Source organism: Suncus etruscus, chromosome 1 (genome assembly GCF_024139225.1).
Source record: "Suncus etruscus isolate mSunEtr1 chromosome 1, mSunEtr1.pri.cur, whole genome shotgun sequence".
Taxonomy (NCBI): Eukaryota; Metazoa; Chordata; class Mammalia; order Eulipotyphla; family Soricidae; genus Suncus; species Suncus etruscus.
In genome coordinates, this window is record NC_064848.1 from 207,511,144 (window position 1) to 207,532,625 (window position 21,482).

General features: G+C 61.6%; 6 protein-coding genes across 13 annotated transcripts in view; 1 reads left to right on the forward strand and 5 right to left on the reverse strand.

Annotated features, from left to right (window-relative positions):
* The window catches only part of RAC3 (Rac family small GTPase 3), a 94,723-nt gene that overhangs the window by 32,060 nt on the left and 41,181 nt on the right, over nt 1–21,482 (forward strand). The window lies entirely within an intron of this gene.
* On the reverse strand, nt 218–3,920 carry SIRT7 (sirtuin 7). 4 transcript variants are annotated; one of them, XR_007497529.1, is made up of 11 exons: nt 3,807–3,920; nt 3,580–3,717; nt 3,380–3,484; nt 2,301–2,371; nt 2,153–2,225; nt 1,922–2,020; nt 1,614–1,850; nt 1,460–1,540; nt 1,276–1,382; nt 922–1,006; nt 361–483 (listed from the first exon to the last, which is right to left on the reverse strand). XR_007497529.1 is itself a non-coding variant. In XM_049776593.1 (10 exons), exons 1-10 carry the CDS (start codon nt 3,897–3,899, stop codon nt 288–290), a joined length of 1,200 nt encoding a protein of 399 aa, XP_049632550.1. In that variant the 5' UTR covers nt 3,900–3,920; the 3' UTR covers nt 218–287. The 4 variants fall into 4 exon arrangements, 2 of the variants coding, with proteins under 2 accessions (XP_049632550.1, XP_049632561.1); XM_049776593.1 differs by lacking the exon at nt 922–1,006 and having other exon boundaries at nt 218–483; XR_007497527.1 differs by having other exon boundaries at nt 922–1,382.
* On the reverse strand, nt 6,468–9,366 carry MAFG (MAF bZIP transcription factor G). Its single transcript, XM_049776980.1, has 3 exons — nt 9,321–9,366; nt 7,605–7,666; nt 6,468–7,508 (listed from the first exon to the last, which is right to left on the reverse strand). Exons 2-3 carry the CDS (start codon nt 7,638–7,640, stop codon nt 7,056–7,058), a joined length of 489 nt encoding a protein of 162 aa, XP_049632937.1. The 5' UTR covers nt 7,641–7,666; nt 9,321–9,366; the 3' UTR covers nt 6,468–7,055.
* On the reverse strand, nt 8,952–11,467 carry LOC126001476 (collagen alpha-1(I) chain-like). The gene is made up of 3 exons (XM_049768755.1): nt 11,417–11,467; nt 9,564–11,143; nt 8,952–9,474 (listed from the first exon to the last, which is right to left on the reverse strand). The coding sequence occupies exons 1-3, from the start codon at nt 11,465–11,467 to the stop codon at nt 8,952–8,954; spliced, it is 2,154 nt and encodes a 717-aa protein (XP_049624712.1).
* On the reverse strand, nt 15,327–16,985 carry PYCR1 (pyrroline-5-carboxylate reductase 1). Its single transcript, XM_049768768.1, has 7 exons — nt 16,899–16,985; nt 16,701–16,788; nt 16,415–16,647; nt 16,112–16,333; nt 15,946–16,038; nt 15,696–15,859; nt 15,327–15,484 (listed from the first exon to the last, which is right to left on the reverse strand). The coding sequence occupies exons 1-7, from the start codon at nt 16,983–16,985 to the stop codon at nt 15,367–15,369; spliced, it is 1,005 nt and encodes a 334-aa protein (XP_049624725.1). The 3' UTR covers nt 15,327–15,366.
* MYADML2 (myeloid associated differentiation marker like 2) lies at nt 19,805–20,925 on the reverse strand. The gene has a single exon (XM_049776725.1). The coding sequence runs from the start codon at nt 20,841–20,843 to the stop codon at nt 19,920–19,922; it is 924 nt and encodes a 307-aa protein (XP_049632682.1). The 5' UTR covers nt 20,844–20,925; the 3' UTR covers nt 19,805–19,919.

Sequence of the window (21,482 nt, forward strand, 5' to 3'; positions counted from 1 at the left end):
GCGGCCAGGTCATAGGAAAGTAACATTTCAGTCAAAGTAGAAAGCAGGCGAGGCAGGTACGGAGTTAAGGCGGAAATGCCCTGCGCGCAGCCCCGTGCTCGGGAACCCAGGCGGGGCTGCGGGAGGGCCCGGGCACGACCCAGGGGCTTCCCACCGGACACCGGCGCGTCACCCCTAGTAATGATCTCTTGAGCTGTGAGGCTGTCGGTCATGGCTCCCATGGCGCCACATGTCCTGAAGTCCAGCCCTCTGCAAAGTGCCAACTATGTCCCTGCTCCAGTGCCTCGTTACGTGACTCTCCTCCTTTTTGTGCGCTTGGCGCAGCCCCTGCCGAACCAGCCGCCGAGGACAGGGGCAGGGCTGGGCTGGGCAGTCTGGTCTCCTGGTGCCTCCTCTGGACTTCTGCGCAGAGACTTGCGGCTGTGGCTGCCCTCTTCGCCGGCGCGCAGAGGTGTGGCCAGGGAGAAGATGGGGTCCTGGCACCTAGCAAGAAGAGCAAGTGGGGTCAGGTGTGTCCCAGATTGCCCCGGGCCACCCCGGTCCTAACCCAGGCCAAGCTGCGCTTCGGTCCCTGAGTCAGAGCTGTCACAGGAGGGGATGACCCTACCCGACCCCAACCCCAGGAACTCCAAAGCTCAGCATCAGCCTCGTTGGCCTCCGGACATACTGGGCGGCCGCTCTGGGCTTCACCGTCCATGGGCAGAGCTGGGGCACGTGGACCAGCCCCTCTCCCCCTTCCCAGACCTGGCTCGGTGGGAGCGGGGGCGTGAGGAGACCATATGTCTGACTGAGATGTAGAACCACAGATCGGAAACTTAGGATACAGATAAGCACTGATAAAGAAAATGAGCTAAGTCAATGTCAAAACAAAAGGTACAGGACACGAGAGGCCCACAGCACAACACCACGAACAGAACATACAAGAATTGCCAGGCCCGGAGGCGAAGGGATCCTTAATTCTTGAACCCTTTGATTAAAAGAAGTTATTGATTTCCCCTATAAGACCCTGAAAATTCACAGAGAAAGAAAGTGTCAACTTTTTACTCCATACAGACACCAAGTCTACATCACCACATCCCGTATTAGCCATTCACGCTTCCCCCAAAGCCGCCAGCTCCCAAACCGAGTGCTCCACGCACAGAACACCTTCCCAGGGGTGGGGTGGGGTGGGGTGGGGGTGGGGTTGGGCTGCCTGAAGGGGGGACTGCTCCCCAGCAGGATGCCCGCATGGAGCCACTGGGTGGCACAGGCACCGGACGCCCAGAGCTGCCCCACCTGCTATAGCGGGGGATCTCCAGGCCCAGCTCGTCCATGAGGAGCTGCATGACCTCATCACACTTCCCATGCAGCTTCAGAGCCGCCCAATCATCCTTCGGGGTCCACTGAAGACAGGGGAGCGGCGTCAGCAGGCCCTCGCTCCTTCCCCTGCACCACAGGTGCCCCTGACCCGGGACGTTACCTGCAGGTTGACGATGTAGAGCTTCGGCCTCCGGCTTGGGGGCTTGGCCATGCACCAGAGGCGTGGGTACTTCTTTAGCACCTGCAGGAGACGGCCATGCAGGACTCGAGGCAGCAGAGCCCGGCCTCCCCAGGGGTATGACTGCCACGCGTACCTTGAGGCTAGAGCCCAGGCACAGGATGGTGTCTGCCTTGCTGGCCGCTTGGGTGGCTGCCTCCCAATTCAGGGGCTGCCCCAGGGTTCCCCGCTCCCCGAAGTGCACGATCGTGTCCCGGAGCTGGGCCCCACACCTGTGGCAGGCCCGGCCGGTCTGGTGCCGGTGGAGGGCAGTGCGCTCCGTGACATCGAACACCCGCACATACTCCCGGTTGGGGGTGCAGGTGGTGCAGACCTGTGGGTAGAGGGTGAGTGCTGCCCCGGCCCCACACCCGCCACACCCTCCGCCAAGCCCCGGACCCTCACCTCAATGTACATGTTCCCGTGCAGCTCCGAGATGGCCGAGCGGGGCAGCCCACTTCGAAGGTGGAGCCCGTCACAGTTCTGAGACACCACATGCTGGACCTGCAACGGACGAGGGGTTCTGTCAGCCCCCACAGTGAGGTGGGAGCCAGGAAGGGAGGAGGCAGCAGCACGGGGCCTCTCTATAGGGCTCAAGGGTCTGTGGGCCGAGTGAAGGCTGCCACCAGCTCTCACCAGCTTCCGCTCGTGCAGGCGGTAGATGCTCATGTGTGTCAGGGTGGGCTCGGCCTCGCTCAGGTCAGCAGCACTGCCAGGGAGGTAAAAGGGTGAGGCAGTGATCTGGCCACTGCCAAGGCCACAGCCCAAGGTGCCAGGCACTTACCTCACGGGTCTGCCTTTCTGAAGCAGCGTCCACACTCCGTTGGGTCCTCGATAATCAGGGATCGAGGCTGCCTGTGTGTCAGAGAGAGGGTGAGCCCAGCCCGTTAGTGGAAAGGCACATGCCAGCTTAAGGGCCCAGTCGGAAACAGGGACTTTTTCCAAGGGGCTCTGGACTGCCCAGACTGCTTAGGACACTTGGGTCCATGATCTGAGGTCCCCACCTTGGCCCTGACTCCCCATCTCCTGACCTGCCTACCTGGTCCAGAACATCTGCCGGAGCCCAAGAAGACCCCAACACAGGAGCCTAGCCGAGGCAGGGCCTCTGTGGGTAGAGGAGGAGTTTCAAGCCCAACAGTCTACAGGGGAAAGCCTGTGGAACCCCTGGGTTCTAAAAGTGTCATCTTTCGCCCACAGGCGCAGTACGCCATTCCTGAGAGCTGCCAACTGGCCACTGCCCAAGCCTGCCTGATCCACTGCCCCAGCTCCTGAACAGAGACACCCTTCTCCCCGCCTCCTGGCCCCCAAATCACATCCATCAGGTGACTTATGTCTAGCAGGCTTGGGTGCAGCTGCGTGAGGCTGAGCTGAAGCCCAGGTGGGCATTTTCTGGGTGTCCGAGCAGCCCAGTGAGGACTCTGCGCACTTAGAAAGCCAGACCGCAGGGCCGTGCTGCCAGTGTTACTTCCTCATCACCTGCCCTCCCAATCACTCACGGGATGGCAGCCTTTGCGGGGGAGGTGACAACCTAGCGTGCTCAGAAATGCCGGGCAAAGTGGACACACAACCCGCGGGCACTCGGGCCGTGGCACCTGTCTTCCTCTGGGTCATTCATTGGCCCGTTGTCGCCACCGAGAGGTGATCAGAGGGCGAGAACCCTCGCCGTCACCGCTGCTGGCTAGGTCGGGGCTCCCTTGTCGGCACTTGCCCGCAGCACTGCACGCTTCCTTCCCAGAGGGGGTCCGGGGGAGGAACACGGAGCTGGGCCGAACCCCCGCGCCTCCCCGCGGGGCACGCCCACCGGCTTTCCCGGGAGCGGGGAAGGACCCAAGGCGCGGCGCGGCGCGGCGCGGCGCTCCCTACCGTGCTGATGCCCGCGCCGGTGTAGACCACCAAGTGCTTGGCGCTGCGCACGGCGGCGGCCAGCTCGCGCACCTTCCTCCGCAGCTCGTCCGGGGCATCGCACACCTGGCGGGCCCGGGCGGCGAGGGGGAGCGTGAGCGCCGCCGGCCCCGGACCCCGCCCGGCGTCCCGCCCCGCACGCCGCCCGCCCGCGCACTCGCCTCCTCCTGCCGCCGCTTGAGGCCTTCGCGCCGCCGGCTGCGGCCCTGCAGCTCGGTGACCAGGTCCTCGCTCTCGGCCAGCAGCCGGCCCTCCTCGGCGCTGCGCTCGGCCGCCGCCTTGCGCAGGATGCGCGACACCTGCGGGCGCGGGGCGGGCGTGAGCGCGGGAGCCCGGGGCCGGAGCCGCAGCGGGGCCCGGCGGGCGATCGGGAGAGCGGGCGGCCTACCTGGCGCAGCCGCTCGCGCTGCTGCTCCTCCCGCAGCCGCCGGACGCGCTCGGCCGCTTTGCGCTCGGAGCGGCTCAGACCCCCGGCGGCCATGGCGCCCGCAACGGCGCTTCCGCTTCCGCCTCGGGCGGGCCGCGCGCCGGCGCATGCGCGAGCCCACCCCTTCCGGCCCCGGCCGCCCGCCCCTTCCGGCCGCGCCCTCCGCCCCGCCCCGCCCAGGGAAGCACCTGCCAGGCTCTTTAAAAGGTGTTTATTGGTCATATACAAAATAAAGAAAACCTTATATATCACAAACATACACTATGTACAGCAATAAATACCCGGGGCCCGGCCCAGCGCCGCCCCCCTGGACAATAATTTAGCAATAAATACTGCACCGGGCAGGTGGGCCCCCCTCTGCCCGCCCCAGATGGGCCTGGAACCCCAAGGACTTCGGCAGCCCCCCGGTGTGGGCCCTCCCGGGACGGGCAGAGTCTCTGGGCTCTGCTCTGCGCTGGGCAGCCTAGTCCTGGGCTGCTCCCGCTGGAGCAGAGGGACCAGCGGGGCCGAGGTGGCTGAAGGGGCCCCAACCCTGCAGGTATCGAGGACAGAGGTCTCCTGGGAGCGCGGTGGGCTGAGACCCTGCACGGCCGCCGGGCAGTGGCGGTGGTGTCGAAGGGAGGACACACACTGCCCGAACAGATTGCGCTCTGCTTGCCCGGGGCCTGCCAGCAGGATGGCAGGAACATGCCACAAGAATGACTCGGGGGCTTCTGGGGAAAGAAATCGTTAACGTGTTGGTTCCTTTCACCAAACCGCAGCCTAAAAAAAGCGACGCACAAGATCCCGGGCGGAAGGGGGCTGACCCGCTGTGGCTGGGCTGAAGGGACACCCAAACTAGTGCAGCGGGGCTGGGAGGAGGCACGGCCGACTGTCCCAATGTAGGCCGCAGCCGCTGGAGCCGTGGCCATGGGCCAAGACCAGGCAGAGAGCCGAAGCACCAACAGGGAAGCCCACAGGGAGAAACCTGGCAGGAGCCAGCAGCCCACACTAAGGCTACTGCCCGCACACCAAGGGCTTGCTCGGTGCGTCCGGCTGGCACAGGCCACGGAGCACTCACTACGGTTTGGTCGGTGGGCAGACAGGTCTAAGAGATGTGGCCTCAAAAGCCCTCGACAGCTTGTTGGAAGAAGAGAGAGAAATGGCACAACAGCCTCGAGGTGGAAAAACTGAACCAACAAGAATTCAAACAACACAAGTCACGCGGGACACAGGATACACAATGGGAAAACTGAGGGAGAGTAAAGCGGAGGCAGCCAACACTGTGGGAACCAGAAGTTCTGAGCGCCCAGGAAAGCCCCCCAGGCCAAGGGCCTCACAGATGCCCCAGCTGGAAGTCCTGCCCTTGCTGGTCCAGGCAGAGCCAGTCCCCCTCGGGACACCCTGCACGGGTCAGGTGCAGGGCAGTGACAGGCAGCTGTGGCCTGTGACCCAGGAAGACAAAGCGGGCAGCGGGCAAGGCCACCGTGGGGTCAGTGGGAGGTGGCTTAGGAACTGTCCTGACTACGGTCCCTAGCCCACTCTGCTGGACCCAACATGTCCTCCTGTCCCCACCCACTCTTCTGTGCTTCTCAGGGGCAGAGACCCTAACTATGCCAACCCACGGCCCAAGGAGAAGTGAGGGCCCATATGGGCAAACAGGGCTGTCCCTCGACTGTGGGTCGGCTGGGACGAGCTGAGACAAGCCTGGGAGGGTGGCCGCTGAGGGCAGCCAGGCGGGGCTGGGCTCTGCCTGGAAAAGCACCTCCGGAGCCAAAGGGCCGGTTCTGGAAGACAGACCCACTCCACAGGCTGAGGGAGCAACACAGCAGAGAAGGCAGGCAGCAGCTGGAGGAGCGCTGCGCACCCGAGAGCAAGGCAAGGAAAAGGGGTTGTCCCAGCAGCGCCCAGCGCGGCCTACCTGGCCCTGCCTGAGCACGAAAGCAGTTCGGGAAAACGGGCAGTGGGCCAGGGTCTTTGGGGGACTGAGCCGAGGGGTTTAAAAGGAAGACTACAGCGGGCCCAGTGCGGCTGTGCCCAGGGTACCCAGCACCTCAGTCTCGGCGAGGCACAGCGGGAAGGGTTAGAGCAATGGACTCCAGGATCATCTCCCCTGTCAGCCTGAGACACAAATGTGCAGCCCAGGTCAGCGAGGGGTCCCGGGCACCTGGGCAGCAGAGGCAGGTGGGCAGGCGGGCGCAGCAGCTCCAGGTCCCAACCCTATGCACACACCAGCCAGCAGAAGCGAGAACAAGTGAAAACCAAGTCCAAGGAACAAACACAGGAAGACGGACACAAGAAGTGACACCCACAGGTCAAAGGTCACCAGAAGCACCAGCACGTGACGCTGCACAAAAGCCACCAGGCACAGACAGGGCGGCGGGATAAGTCACTTTCGGTACAATTGCAAGGAGGACCGGCCGCAGGGCCACTGCTGCCGCACACAAGCGGCGGAGCTGGAGGGGTGTGTTTTTTTTTTTCTTTCTTATTTTGTACTTTTTTCTTTGTTTTTGTCTTTTTTTTAAACTAAGTCTTATAAATAACGTCTGATAACTCTGTATATAAAAACTAAACTTCAACAGCCACAAAGACTTGTCCAGAAGTTTACAAGAAGGTTTTTTTTTAAACTAGCAAAGTTTCTGCTATACTTTCTTCCCTTTGCCATTGATACGGTCAATTGTTCTTGATTCTTTTTTTTTCGTTTTTTTTTTTAAAAAGACAGCTTTATAAATACTCTGCAGTTTTTTTTTTTCTTTAGCTTTTAAACATATAATTTAATAACTCCGTAAAAGGAACTTCTCTCTTTTTAAATAAAGGGCTATGTAACCACACACACAGGTCATGTAAACAGTGACACGGGACCCACTGAGGACAGACACCCTGCACCACGCTCAGGCCCAGCGCCAGCGGGGCCCCGCCCAGCCACCTTCCCCTGCCAGGCACACAGCCCCCAGACACAGCTGCAGCAGGACCCAGGAAGGCAGGAGTGAGTCCCAGAATCGCCCTCCCGATCACCCCGTGTCACGGCAGCAACGACCACTCCCAACATACACAACACACGATGACATCGACGATGACGAGATCTAAGGGGCTCAGCTGGCGCCCAGGGGGTGCAGGTTGTGCTTTGCAGGGAGGGAAGGAGGTAGGAGGAAAGGGGAAGGTGGGGGCCAGGGGCCCTAGTCGCCGCACGCGCCCTCTGACCCCTCTGGACCCGCCTGTACCGACGCACCCCTACGACCTGGCATCGGTTTTGGACTTGACTATGGTGATAACGCTGGTGGCGGCCACCTTGCCAGGAACGAGGGGCCCTAAGCTGGCTGCCAGGGGTCCCCGAGCAGGCGCCACGGGGCTGCGGGCCACGGTCCGGGCGAAGGTCTGCAGGGCCTCATACTTGGAGCGCAGTGCGTCCAGCTCCAGCCGCATGCTGGCATTCTCTGAGGCCAGCTTCTCCACCTCCTGCTGCAGCTCGGCCTTCTGCTTCTCCAGCTCCTCCTTCTGCGTCACACGCTTCACCCGGCAGCTGGCCGCGTAGCCACGGTTCTTGAGCGTGCGCCGCCGCTGCTTCAGCTGCACAATCTCCTCCTTGGACAGGCCCCGCAGGTGCTGGTTCAGCTCCCGCACTGACATGGTCACCAGCTCCTCGTCCGTCAGGCTGGTGCCATTCTCACCCGGCTCCCGCTTCACCTGCGCACATGAAGGGGGGGGGGTCACTGGCGCCCCACCCCCCGCAACCCTCTGCCCTGAAGGCCACCCACCCGATCTGGCCTGCCAGGCACTCACCTTCAAGGCCTTGTTTCCTTTATTGGGGGTCGTCATAACCCGGGGGCACAGCAAGCAGCTCTCTGGGGGGAAGGAGCAGAGGTCAGGCTCTGGCCCCCACCCTGCCCCTCACCTGCCAGGTCCTGGGATGCCCTTCTCTGCCCAGGGCAGGGGGACAGGAGAGGCCGTGGAGGGGCCCTGAGGAGGAAGCCCGGAGGAAGCCGCAGCTTTAAAAATAACCCGGCCCGGAGCGGGCGGGCGGGCAGTCGTGTTCCTGGCGAGTCATGCTGACTCAGCACCACCGGCCGCCACTCCCCAGGCCGCCAGCCAGCTCTGCCCCAGGGGACAGGCACAAAGGCGGCCGAGCCAACGGCAGGTGCCTGTACAGGCGCCCAGGAAGACCAGGACCCTCCTGCACTGGGGCAGAGCAGTGGGTGACCCTCCTACCTAATCTGGGAGTGACACACCCACAAACCCCAGGATTCAGTAATGACATCTGTGCCCTCACCCCCCCCTTCGTGGGGGGGCATTACTCTGATCCCTACCCTCAACCCTTAGTAAGGGGCCCTTGCTAAGGTTCCCTGCTGGTTGTGGGCAGGTCAGAAAACACAGGGCAGCAACAGAAACCTAACAGTCCTAGGGGAAGGACTCATTGATCCCTCCTGTCCAGTTCCCAGCACCCACACAGGAGCACAGGGCAGAGACTCTGGGCCAGGGTGGCTGTCACAAGTAGCCTCAAGTGACCCTACCAGCCAGCTGTTGGTCTTCAGAATCAGCCCCAAGGACTGACCCTCAATGGAACCGAGGCTCCAGCAAACCTTGGGGGGAGTGACCACAAAAAGTATTTGCTCAGAGCACACGACCCAGGAAGCTCATGCCCTCCTTCTTGGACACCCCAGCACAGAGGGTTGGTGCCCACGTTGCCCTCAAGGCCCGACAAGGGGGAAAACGTTCTGGGCAGCACGAAGGAGAGCGGGAGGCCCCCAAGGCCCAGGCAGGGTGGGCATCGTGGTCCAGCCCCGGCGCAGTTCTAGCCCTGGACAAACACAGTGGCCCGGCGGGCGACCAGTCTGGGCAGACAGCACCCAGAGGCGCGGAAGACCCGCTCCGGGCGGGCAGGAGGGGCGGGGCCGTTCAGCACCCCCAGTCCAAGTGGGGTCCCAGCGCCCCGCAAGGCCCACCGCTCCTCCTCCTCCTCCCTCCCCCGCCCACTGCTTCCCAGTTTGGGGAAGTGGCCCAGCGCGCGCGAGCCGGGGCCAGGCGGGGCGGCGTCGGGCGCGTCCCGGGGGCCCCCACGACCGAGCGGGGCTCCGCGCCCACGTGTCCAGGCCGCCCCGCACGCAGCCCCCGGCTCCCGGCGCGGTGACCTCATGCTGATGACTCAGCAAGTCTCCGCGGGCGACGGCACGCGAGCACCGGGCGCCCCAGCCCCGCGGACCGGGCCGGGCCCGGGCGGAGCCGCAGCCGCAGCCGGGCCGGCCGGGGCGCCCCGCGAGACCCCGCCCTGGCCGCCGGCCCCCCGCCCCGCCCCGCGCCGCTCCCGGGCCGCCGCGCGCGAGGGGAAGTCGAGGCACGGGCCCCGCGGGACGCAGTCGAAGCACAGTCCCGCCGGGCGGCCCGGGCCCGGCCCCGACCCCCCGCCCGCCCGCCCGCCCGCCCGCCGGCCCAGCGCCGACCCCGGCCCAGCCGCCCGCGCCGCCCCGCGCCCGGCCCGGCCCGGCCCGGCCGCGCACTCACCCAGCACACTGGGGCCCGGGCGGGCCGGGGCCGGGGCCGGGGCCGGGCCGGGGCGGGGCCGCGCGCGCTCCGGGGCCGGCGGGGCTGGGCCGCGCGGGGGACTCCGGGCCCGGGGGTGCGGGACTCGCCGCCGACGCGGGCCGGGCCTTGCGCGCTCGGGACAACCGGGCCGAACCGGGCTCGGAGCCGCCGCCGCCGCCGCCGCCGCCGCCGCCGCCGCCGCCGCCGCCGCCGCTCGCAGACGTCACATGATGTTTGGTCACGTGGCTCCATTCATGAAGCGGCGCCGCCACCGGCCGCCGCTTAAAGGGGAAGGCGCGGCGCCCGCGCCACTGCGCCTGCGCGGCCCGCCCCGTCGTCCGGGCAACGCGCGCCGCTCCCCGGCCGGCTCTCGCGAGACTCGGCGGGCGCGCGCCCGGGCTGGCCACGCCCCCTCCCGCCGGCCCGCGCCGCGCCGCTGCCCCGGTGGCCTCGGCTCGACCCGCGCGCGGCTGGGTGGGCGGGTGGGCAGGCGGGCGGGCGGCTGGTTGGTTCCGGGCCCGAGTCTTTGCTCCGTGTCGCCTCTTTGCTTTTGCTTCCACACCCGGCTGTGCCCGGGATCGCTCCTGCCTGGTAGGCTCGGGAGGCCCGAGGGACGCGGGGACCGAACTCGGGCGGGCGCGCTCCGGCCCGGCCGGACACTCGGCGGCCGCTGGGCACGCGGACCCGCAGAAGCCCTGTCCGCCCGCTGCTCTCTGCGCCTGACCCCGCGAGGTCGGATGTTCCCGAGCCGGGCCCAGCGGGGCTCCCGTGCCGCAGGAGGCAACGCCAGGGCCCTGCGCTGCTCCGACGGTCTCAGACGGGGCGGCCCCTCCGCTGCCCTCCCTGCTGTCCACTCTGCCGTCCTCCTCGCTGCCCTCTCTGCTGTCCACTCTGCCATCCTCCCTCTGCGGTCCTCCTCGCTGCCCTCCCTGCTGTCCACTCTGCCGTCCTCCCTCTGCGGTCCTCCTCGCTGCCCTCTCTGCTGTCCACTCTGCCGTCCTCCTCGCTGCCCTCTGCTGTCCACTCTGCCGTCCTCCCTCTGCCGTCCTCCTCGCTGCCCTCTGCTGTCCACTCTGCCGTCCTCCCTCTGCCATCCTCCTCGCTGCCCTCTGCTGTCCACTCTGCCGTCCTCCCTCTGCCGTCCTCCTCGCTGCCCCCTCTGCTGTCCACTCTGCCGTCCTCCCTCTGCGGTCCTCCTCGCTGCCCTCTCTGCTGTCCACTCTGCCGTCCTCCTCGCTGCCCCCTCTGCTGTCCACTCTGCCGTCCTCCTCGCTGCCCTCTGCTGTCCACTCTGCCGTCCTCCCTCTGCGGTCCTCCTCGCTGCCCTCTCTGCTGTCCACTCTGCCGTCCTCCTCGCTGCCCTCTGCTGTCCACTCTGCCGTCCTCCCTCTGCCGTCCTCCTCGCTGCCCTCTGCTGTCCACTGCCGTCCTCCCTCTGCGGTCCTCCTCGCTGCCCTCTGCTGTCCACTCTGCCGTCCTCCCTGCCGTCCTCCCTCTGCGGTCCTCCTCGCTGCCCTCTCTGCTGTCCACTCTGCCGTCGTCCCTCTGCCGTCCTCCTCGCTGCCCTCTGCTGTCCACTCTGCCATCCTCCCTCTGCGGTCCTCCTCGCTGCCCTCTGCTGTCCACTCTGCCGTCCTCCCTCTGCCGTCCTCCTCGCTGCCCGCTCTGCTGTCTACTCTGCCGTCCTCCCTCTGCGGTCCTCCTCGCTGCCCTCTGCTGTCCACTCTGCCGTCCTCCCTGCCGTCCTCTGTCTCTTGGGCCCTCCTCTTCGTGTTCCACCGACCCAGCGTTCCGGAGCCGAGCTGACCGGCAGGCCAGAGGCACATTCACTGGGTGAAACCCCAGGGCTGCTGAGCTCCTTCCGCGTCTCGCTCCCCCCGACTTGCAGGGCCACGTCCTTCTCCCCAGAGCCCCCTCCAGGCAGGTGTGCCCGGGATGGGGGGCCCCAGCTCCACACGGACCTGCCCACCGCAAACTCACACCCCCAACTCCGCCCCACACCCTGCAGGCCCCTCTCTGCCGCGTGTCTCACCGTCGCCCCTAGTGGAGGGAGCGCGGGGCACACAGCCAGGTACCAGCTGAGGTGCCGCCTCGGTGCCCCCTACGAATACTGTGCGGGTTTGCATGAGATGCACGTTTTGCTTTTTGGGGGGCCACACCCGGCGGCGCTCAGGGAACCACTCCTGGCGGGCTCAAGGGGGACCCTATGGGATCCGGGGATCAGACTCGTGTCCTCTGCAGGCAGAGCAAGCAGCTTCTCCATTGTGCCATTACCTCTGGCTCCAACGTAAGGTCTGTGTTAGGTAAGAATTAATGCTAAGTGAGTTAGCCTTTATTCTGGAGATCACACAGCAGTGCTCACACAACGGTGCTCATGCACCCCCACTGTGCCCAGCAGAACTCCATTCCTCTGGGCCAGTTCCAATTCTGGGTTTACTTTTACTTTTTCTGAGGGAGCTTCACCCCGAGGTGCTGAGAGCTTACACCTCCTTTGTGGCTCAGGGCTCAATCCTGACTACCCTGCGTGCTGCTGACCAAACCCACTCAGCCACTGCAAGACAAGTACCCTACCCACTGAACTATCTCAGAGCCCGACTTCCTATATAAAATAAAATAAAATATTTAAATCTTTATTTAAACAGCTTGATTACAAATATGATCGTAATTGGGTTTCAGTCGTGCAAAGAACACCACCCTTCACCAGTGCAACATTACCATCACCAAGGTCCCAGATCTCTCTCCTCCCCATCCCACCTCTGCCTGTAGGCTTCTACTTCCTTCGTTCATTCATAACATTAACAACACTCAGCACTCTTTGTGGTGAGCTTCATGTAGTGAACTGGACCTTCCAGCCCTCCTCTCTTCTCTCTGAGAATTACTGCAAAAATGCCTTTTTTGTTTATTTGTTTTTTGGGTCACATCCAACAGTGCTCAGGGGTTACTTCTGCCTCTATGCTCAGAAATCACCCCTGGCAGCCTCTGGGGACCATATGGGATGCCGGGATTCTAACCACTGTCCTTCTGCATCTAAGGCAAATGCCATACACTGTGCTATCTCTCCGGCCCTGTACCACAGTTTTTTTAGCCATTCATCTGTTGAAGAGCATCTTGGCTGTTTCCAGAGTCTGGCTATTGTAAATAGCGCTGCAACGAATAGAGGTGTGAAAAAGGGATTTTTTGGGGGGTGGTCACACCCAGCAGTGCTCAGGGGTTATTCCTGGCTCTATACTCAGAAATCCCTCCTGGCAGGCACAGGAGGGCCATATGGGATGCCAGGATTCGAACCACTGTCCTCCTTGAAAGGCAAACGCCTTACCTCCATGCTATCTCTCCAGCCCAAGAAGGGATTTTTGTATTGTATTTTTATGTTCCTAGGGCAATATATCCCTAAGAGTAGTATAACTGGATTGTATGGGAGCTCAATTTCCAGATTTTGGAGGAATCTCCATATCGCTTTCCATAAAGGTTGGACTAGACGGCATTCCCACCAGCAGTGGATAAGAGTTCCTTTCTCGGGGCCGGGAAGGTGGCGCTAAAGGTAAGGTGTCTGCCTTGCAAGCGCTAGCGTAGGACGGACCGCGGTTCGATCCCCCGGTGTCCCATATGGTCCCCCCCCAAGCCAGGGGCGATTTCTGAGCGCATAGCCATGAGTAATCCCTGAGCGTCAAACGGGTGTGGCCCAAAAACCAAAAAAAAAAAAAAAAGAGTTCCTTTCTCTCCACATCCCTGCCAGCACAGCTTATTGCCATTCTTTGTGATATGTGCCAATCTCTGTGGCATGAGATGGTACCTCATAGTTGTTTTGATTTGCATCTCCCTGATGATTAATGATGTGGAGCATTTTTTTGATGTGCCTTTTGGCCATTTGTATTTCTTCTTTGTCAAAGTATCTGTCCATTTCTTCTCCCCATATTTTGATGGGATTAGATGTTTTTTTCTTCTAAAGTTCTGTCAGTGCCTTGTATATATATTTTTTTTATTTAAACACCTTGATTACATACATGATTGTGTTTGGGTTTCAGTCATAAAAGGAACACCACCCATCACCAGTGCAACATTCCCATCACCCAAGTCCCAAATCTCCCTCCTCCCCACCCAACCCCCGCCTGTACCCTAAACAGGCTCTACATTTCCCTCATACATTCTCAATATTAGGACAGTTCAAAATGTAGTTATTTCTCTAACTAAACTCATCACTCTTTGTGGTGAGCTTCCTGAGGTGAGCTGGAACTTCCAGCTCTGTTGAGTAATTGTTGTAATATTGTTTTTGCCTGTCATCCCACCTGGATCTTCCAGGTGGGGGTGATTAAGGAATGAAATAAAAAGCTTGTTGGGGAGGCATAGGGAGCTCTTTGGCCAGAACTGACTGCTGGTTCGGTTTGCTTTTTGGAGCTGGCTGCAACTGACAAAAGACTTTCCTTGCTGAACCTTTGGCCCCCTAATCTTTTGCATTCGTTGATTATTCACGTCGGATATTATTATCAAAGTCTCCCCCAAAAGGGGGGACAGAAGAATGGGATTCAATTTATCTTTTTGGGAATCATTCTTTGACTTGGAGACCATCAACAAGGGGTTTGACCTCCCCCCACACAGCTCTTTTCTCTTTTGTGTCTGAAAATTATTATTACAAGGGTGTCTTTCATTTTTCTTAAAACCCATAGATGAGTGAGACCATTCTGCGTTTTTCTCTCTCTCTCTGACTTATTTCACTCAGCATAATAGATTCCATGTACATCCATGTATAGGAAAATTTCATGACTTCATCTCTCCTGACAGCTGCATAATATTCCATTGTGTATATGTACCACAGTTTCTTTAGCCATTCGTTTGTTGAAGGGCATCTTGGTTGTTTCCAGAGTCTTGCTATGGTAAATAGAGCTGCAATGAATATAGGTGTAAGGAAGGGGTTTTTGTATTGTATTTTTGTGTTCCTAGGGTATATTCCTAGGAGTGGTATAGCTGGATTGTATGGGAAGTGCCTTGTATATTTTGAATATTAACCCCTTATCTGATGGGTATTGGGTGAATAGCTTCTCCCACTCAGTGGGTAGAGCCTGGCTTTTTAAAGAACTTTTTAAAGTTCAGGGCTATTTGGGAATACTTGGGACCACACCTGACAGTGCCCCAATGGAAGGGGCCATTAGTTTACATGTCTGCACTCAGCACAGAGCTGGCTCTGTCACTCCTCATCCCCATATCCTGGAAGAGAAGTGCTTGCCTCACCCTTTCTCCTCATGTGGATGAATTGTCAGAGAACTCCGAGGCCAGTCCTCCTGAAGAGCCTCTCTGCACTCCTGAGAGGGGTCTCCGGTCCCACCCCCCATGCAGGAGGCCAGAGGGCAGCTTATGCTGGCCTGCAGTGGTATAGGAATGGGACAGATTGGTGGGCAGCTGGGCACTGTCACCCACTGGCCAGGGCCTCCAGGGACAGGCAAGGACACAGGGAGAGAAAACTTCGCTGGGAGTTGATTTATTGAGCAGAAAGGACAGGGACAAAGATGTAGGGGAGTGGGAAAGGGGCTGGCCATACCCCCTTTTTCAGCACAGATGAAGTGATAGTGGACACAGCTATTGAAGCACCAAGTTACCAGTCCAACATCTGGCACCCAAAAAGGCAATTGGCAGGAAAGGGCTCGCCTGAGCACGTGTACTGCCTGGGTGAGCCTTGGCCTTCACACTTGGGGTTCAGGGTGGAGGCAAGCCCCAAGGTGAAGATCGACCCCCAAGCCTTCTCAGACCCTGTCTGGGAGCTGAGGGGTAGGATGGTGCTTAGAGACCAGGGGAGATGGGGCCGGGCGGTGGCGCTAGAGGTAAGGTGCCTGCCTTGCCTGCGCTAGCCTTGGATGGACCTCGGTTCGATCCCCCGGCGTCCCATATGGTCCCCCGAGCCAGGAGCGACTTCTGAGCGCATAGCCAGGAGTAACCCTGAGCATCACCGGGTGTGGCCCAAAAACCAAAAAAAAAAAAAAGAGGGACCAGGGGAGACTGGTTGAAGGCACCCTCCTGTCTGAGGGAGGGTGTCCCCTCAGTCCTCCGTGGTGGGGGGAATCCCAGGAACAGAGCTTAGCTTGACCTTGTCCAGCACTCTCTTTTTGATGGCAGCTGCCGGCACCTCCTCGCGGTCGGCCATAACCTGCAGCTCCCTGCGGGGATGGAAGAGGACGGCCGAGGCTAGTGGGCTTGCTGGGGGTGGGGGCAACTAGCCCACTCAGCTCTCCAACCCCAAAGCCAGCTACGAACCTCGCCAACGACTGCAGGCACCAGCCTCAAACACCCATGGCTCCAGAGAGCTGCAAGGGTGTCTAAAAGTGACCTGCACCCCAATCCCTCCCCAGATCGGGTGGCCGTGCCCACCGTGTGCGGGTACAGGAGGCGCCCACAGCGTCCATGAGCAGAGCGCGGAAGCCACCACTCTCCAGCACATGTAGGGCATGGATGCTGGCACCGCCGGGCGAGCACACATTGTCCTTCAGCCGGCCTGGGTGCTGCTCCGACTCCAGCAACATCTTGGCCGCCCCCTGCAGCGGGGAGGGGGCCGTTATCACGAAGCACTGCACACCCCATGGCCGGGCAGGACAAGTCAGGGATAGGGAAGGACACTGACCAGCAGGGCCTGGGCCCCAAGGCGCACAGCCAGGCGTCGGGGCAGGCCCATCTTCACGCCCCCATCAGCCAGCGCATCCAGGGCTGTGAAGGCCTGTGGAGAGAAGACTCAGGGCACGGTGCCTAGGTCCCCGCGCGGGTGGGACCCATGCCCCACCTGCCCTCACATAGGCCGGGCCACTGCCACTGAGCCCCGTGACGGCGTCGATGAGGTCCTCCTCCACCTCGGAGCAAAAGCCCACGCTGCCCAGCAACCGCTCCAACAGGGCACCATCCTCGGGCTGTGCGTGTGCGCCCCGGGCAAACACTGTGGCCCCCTCCTGCACCACCACCGGGGTGTTGGTCATGCAGCGCAGGACTCTGGGGGCTGGCTGGAAGGCCAGGAGTTTCTGCGGAAGAATCAGGGCGCAGGGTGAGCCCCACAGTCCAGGCGCCCGGCCCCCTTCTTTTAGAGGATGGCTCGCACCTACCTTCTCTATGGAGCTGATGGTGACGCCCGCGGCGCAGGACACCACGAGGTGGCGCGGCTGGATGCAGGCGCCCACCTCGTCCAAGATGAAGGGGACGATGTGCGGCTTCACGGCCAGGAACAACAGGTCACTGTGCTTCACCGTCTCCAAGTTGTGCGGAGTCAGCTGCACCCCCAGCTTCTGCAGGGGATGCAGGCGCGGGCTGCACCATTCCTGAAGCCCCTGCTCCGGCGCTTTGCTGCCATTCAGGGTTGTGGCAGCCCCCAGCACTCTGCCTGCTGCCCACCTGTGAGCCGCGCTTCAGCCCCACCCTGAAGTCGGGGCCCGTGTGCAGTGTCCAGCCGCTTCCCCAGGGGTCTTAACGCACAGGGCGGCTGCATAAGGGGGACCCAGTGCCAACAGTGCCTCCTCTCTCGGCCCAGGCTCTAAGGGGGGTCTTCAGGGTGCCAATGCCCGCCTACCTGTGCCCTCAGTGCACACCTACCCTGAGCGCAGAAACCGTGGCCAAGTCCATGTCCGGGGAGCTTGCCATGATCTTGTTGGCAGCCAGGACACCTGTGGAGGGCAACATCCTCTCAACCGCCCACCCATGCCACCTTCCATTGTGTCCAGGAGGGAGACTCACCAGCAACCCTAGGAAAGGTTTGTAAACCCCCCCCCCCGCCCCCATACATCCACGATGCTCAGGGCCGGGACCGACCGACCTACCTACCTACCTGCGGCTGTGAAGCCCTTGGCCAGGGCCAAGGCCAGCTGGCCGGCTCCGATGAAGCCCACACTCATGGTGTCCGGCCGGCTGCCACTGCGGGACAGAGGGTGGGTGGGTGGGACGGGGCACTGGGAGCCCCAAATTGGAGAGGGGTGACTCCACCCCGGCCCAGAAGGCCCCGCAGCACGGGTGCGCTGATCAGGGGACCCCCCCCTTGCAGCCCGAGCCCAGGTCGGCCTAAGATACCCAGTTCCCGGATCCCCACTGAGCTGCTGGTCTGGCCACGCGGCACCAGCGCCCCTGCGGCCCGCCCCCGCGCGCTAGCCAATCAGCAGAGCGGCTGTCCCACGCCGGCCAATCAGAGGGCGCGGCCGGGGTTGCACCAGTCACTGGCCTGTGCCCACGCCCCGAGGGCCGGGCTGGGCTGGCCACGCCGGGACCTGCCGGACCCCGCGCCCCGCGTCCCCTAGCGCTCGGGACCCTGCGTTCGCCGGGACTCGCACTTCCCGACTCGGACCCGCCACCCCTGCACCAGCTCCCTTGGAGGCGCTCCTGGGACCCGCAGGTCCGCACCGTGCTGAGGCTCCCCACCTCCTGGAACCCGAGCCCGCGGGGTGCCCGGGGGAGGAGGCCCCCCGGAGCCCGCACAGGGCGGACATGCACTGTGTACTGCGGCCTGCTCTTCCCCGCGAAGGGCTGGCGCTCTCCGCACTCCTTGCACCTTCCTTTGTTTCCTCGGAGCGTGTGTGGGCAGGAGGGTTGGAAACATTACAAATGTCTCCGGGACTGGCAGGAGCCATAGCTAGCAGGGCGGGGGCACTGGCCTTGTACACGGCGGACCTGGGTTGAATCCCTGGCATCCCACAAGGTCCGTCGTGCACTGCCATGAATGATTCCTGAGGTCAGAGCCAGAAATAACCCTAGTGCACTGCTGAGTGGAGAGGGGGAGGAGAGAGAGGAGAGGGAGAGAGGGAGGGAGGGAGAGAGACAGAGACAGAGGGACAGAGACAGAGACTCTCCATCTCCGGCATCCCTGGGGAACCAGCAGGAATGCACAGAACCAGGAGTAAGCCCTGAGTACTGCAAGGTGCAGCTCAAACACAGAAACTTGAGAAACTCAAACAAAGAAACTCAGGTCTTCAGGTCTTCTCAGAATATTTTTCTTTCTTTCTTTCTTTCTTTCTTTCTTTCTTTCTTTCTTTCTTTCTTTCTTTCTTTCTTTCTTTCTTTCTTTCTTTCTTTCTTTCTTTCTTTTTTTTTTTTTTTTGGTTTTTCAGGCCACAGGGGTTACTCCTGGCTAAGCAAGCGCTCAGAAATTGCCCCTGGCTTGGGGGACCATATGGGATGCCCGGGGATGAACCGTGGTCCTTCCTTGGCTAGCGCTTGCAAGACAGACACCTTACCTCTAGCACCACCTCAACCTCCCCTATTTTTTTTCTTTTACTTTGTTTTGTTTTGGGGGCTATACCCAGCGGTGCTCAGGTTACTCCTGGCTCAGTGCTCAGAAATCGATCCTGGCAGACTCTGGGGACCATATGGGATGCCTTGGAACTAATCAGGGTTGGTCCCAGGTCAGCTGTGTGCAATGCAAACGCCCTACTGCTGTGCTATGCTCCAGCCCCAGGCCTTAGAATTTCTAAGTTTCCTCTTTCTTTTTCTGTTTTGGAGTCACACCCATTATTACTAGAGCTACTCTTGACTCTGCTCAGGGACCATTCCTGGTGGGCTCGGGGGACCAAACTGGATGCTGGGGATCAAACCCAGGCTGGCCAGGTGCAAAGCAAGAGCCCTCCTGCTGTGCCCTTTCTTGGCCTCACCTGGTGTTTTCTCCTCTAAGTCTCTTTCCCATCTGGCAGCTTTTTTCTGTCTGGTCTTCAGGCACATGCAGCAAGCTGTCCCAGATGCCTCATAAAAGCCACTGCTCTCTGGGATTACAGGCCTGTTACCCAGAAGCCTTCACCACATGGGGGTGTCCTGGAGCCAGAGTCCACCATGCCCAGCCCCCAAAGCACCCCTCTGCATATCTGCAAGGTCTAGGAAACTTTCCACCATGGGTCGAACCTGGTTCAGAGAAAGTGGGGAGGGGTGAGAGCATGATCTAAGCAGGCATCTGGGGGTCATAGGCACTGTCAGGTGGAGCTGCAGAGTTCAGGGGCCGCTGGGCTGCTGAAGTCACACCAAGATGCACAGCACTTCTGGTCAGAAAAGTTTGGGGCTACTTGCTCCCCGTCCCCCGAGGGCTGGACAGCATTGGGTATAGAGAAGATGCTCAGACTCAAACCAGAAAGAAAGTGTCCTTGGAGGGGACCAGAACCCCCACCTCTGGAAACTTGTTTTAGGGCTCAAAGGATAGGAGGGCATTTGCCTTACATGTGCCTGACCCAGGTTCAATCCCCAGCATCACATAGGGTTCCCAGAGCTGGCCAGGAGTAATTTCTGAGTGCAGAGCTAGGAATAACCCCTGAGTACAGCTGAGCGTGCCTCCGAGAGGGGGGGGGGGTGGAGAGAAAGAAGGACGTTAGTTTGTGACTAATCCAGGTTTGAAGGTTTTATCCTCAGCATCCCATAGGGTCCCCTGAGCACCATCAGGAGTGATACCTGAGTGCAGAGCTAGGAGTACTCTCTGAGCATCTCTGGGTGTGGTCCCCTCAAACAAAATAAAACAACAAAAAAGAAACCTATTTGTACATCAGTGTATATTCAGGAGACTGAGACAGAGTGGTTGTTTCTGTCTCCAGACCCCTCAGCTCCCCACCCACCCTCTCCGGTCCTGGGTTCGCAATTCACCTGGTGGGGCTACGGGGCAGGCACGAAATGCAGTCTCTGGGAGTAAGCGAGATCCGCGACGTAGAGCAGCAGGTTGACATAGGTGCAAACGGCCACCACCAGTTGGCTGTCCCAGGCGCAGTGGTCCTGCACACAGTCGGGCGGTCGCACAGGGCGGCCGTACTTGGGGTCGAAGGAGAAGACAGGCCAGATGACAGCGGCGCTGAGGTACAGGAGCGTGGCCAGCAGTGCGTAGAGCACCACCAGGCGTTCGAAGGCACAGCCTGGGGCCCCCACGCGGCCCAGCACGCTCAGGGCCACCACGGCCACTGTAGCCAGGAAGCACAGGCTGTAGACGGCCACACACCACTGCGTGGCCGCATAGCGCCCGTAGTGGCTGTCGTGGGCCAGTGCCCCGAAGATGATGCAGGCCACGAAAGCCTGGACGATCTTCAGCAGCCCCGACACTGTGGCCATGTAGCTGGCCACCTGGCCGGGCCGAGCCCGGGTCAGCACCACCTCGGCCGCGTAGGCCAGGAAGAGCAGCGCCGCGAACACGCTGGCCGCCAGACGGAAGTCCCGGGCCGTGCAGCCGTAGGGCCCGGGCGGGCAGGAGAGGCGGGTGAAGTAGAGTGGGTAGAGCACGGCTGCCGTGGCTGACAGCAGCGTGGCCAGCATGGCACCCGCCGCTGTGAAGTTGCCCCAGGACAGGCGCAGGCAGCCCTGCAGCCGCGTGAGCTCACACAGCAGCACCAGCCCCGACAGGGCAAAGCAGAAGACCCAGGCGGCCAGGCAGAAGGTGCCCTGCACGCCCTGGAAGCCGCCCCGGTGGGCCACCAGGCTGAAGGTGGTGCAGCCGAAGGCCAGCTGCAGGACGCGCGTGGTGCCCACGGGGGACGTCACGGCGCCCAGGTGCAGGTAGGCGGCCGCGGGGGGCTCCAGGGTGCTACCCATCCCTCGGGTCTCAGGCTCCCTCAGAGACCTGGCTCACATGGCTCCGGGGGGCCCCTCCGTCCCCTTGGAGCAGGTGCCCAGCCTGCACTGCCAGCATAGATGCCGCTGGTGACATTGCGGCAGGCGGCTCCAGCTATAAATAGGAGCGTGACTGAGGCAAAGGAACAGCTGACCGTCCCCCCCCCTCCCAGGGCTCTTAACCGTTTGTGGGCTGTGCTGCCCTCACCAGCCTCCAACTCAGCTGCCTTTGTCCCGCCGCAGCAAGTTGGGCTGGGCCGGGCTCTTGGGCTCTGGGACCACAGGTGGTGCTGGGGACCCTTTGTCCTCAATGCGGCTCAGTTGTGAGGCCCCGGGCAGGGGAGGGGCGTGAGGAGGGGAGCGAGGGGCCCAGCACCCGACCCCCTCTGGTTCCAGGAAGACCATAGCCCTGCTCTAGGGCTCCTGACATTTCTCCCTCCTTGTGGGGTCCTGGTTAAAAGTGACTTCTTGGGGCCGGAGAGATAGCATGGAGGTGAAGCATTTGCTTTGCATGCAGAAGGTCGTGGTTCAAATCCCGGCATCCCATGTGGTCCCCTGAGCCTGCCAGGAGCGATTTCTAAGCATAGAGCCAGGAGTAACCCCTGAGCGCTGCCGGGTGTG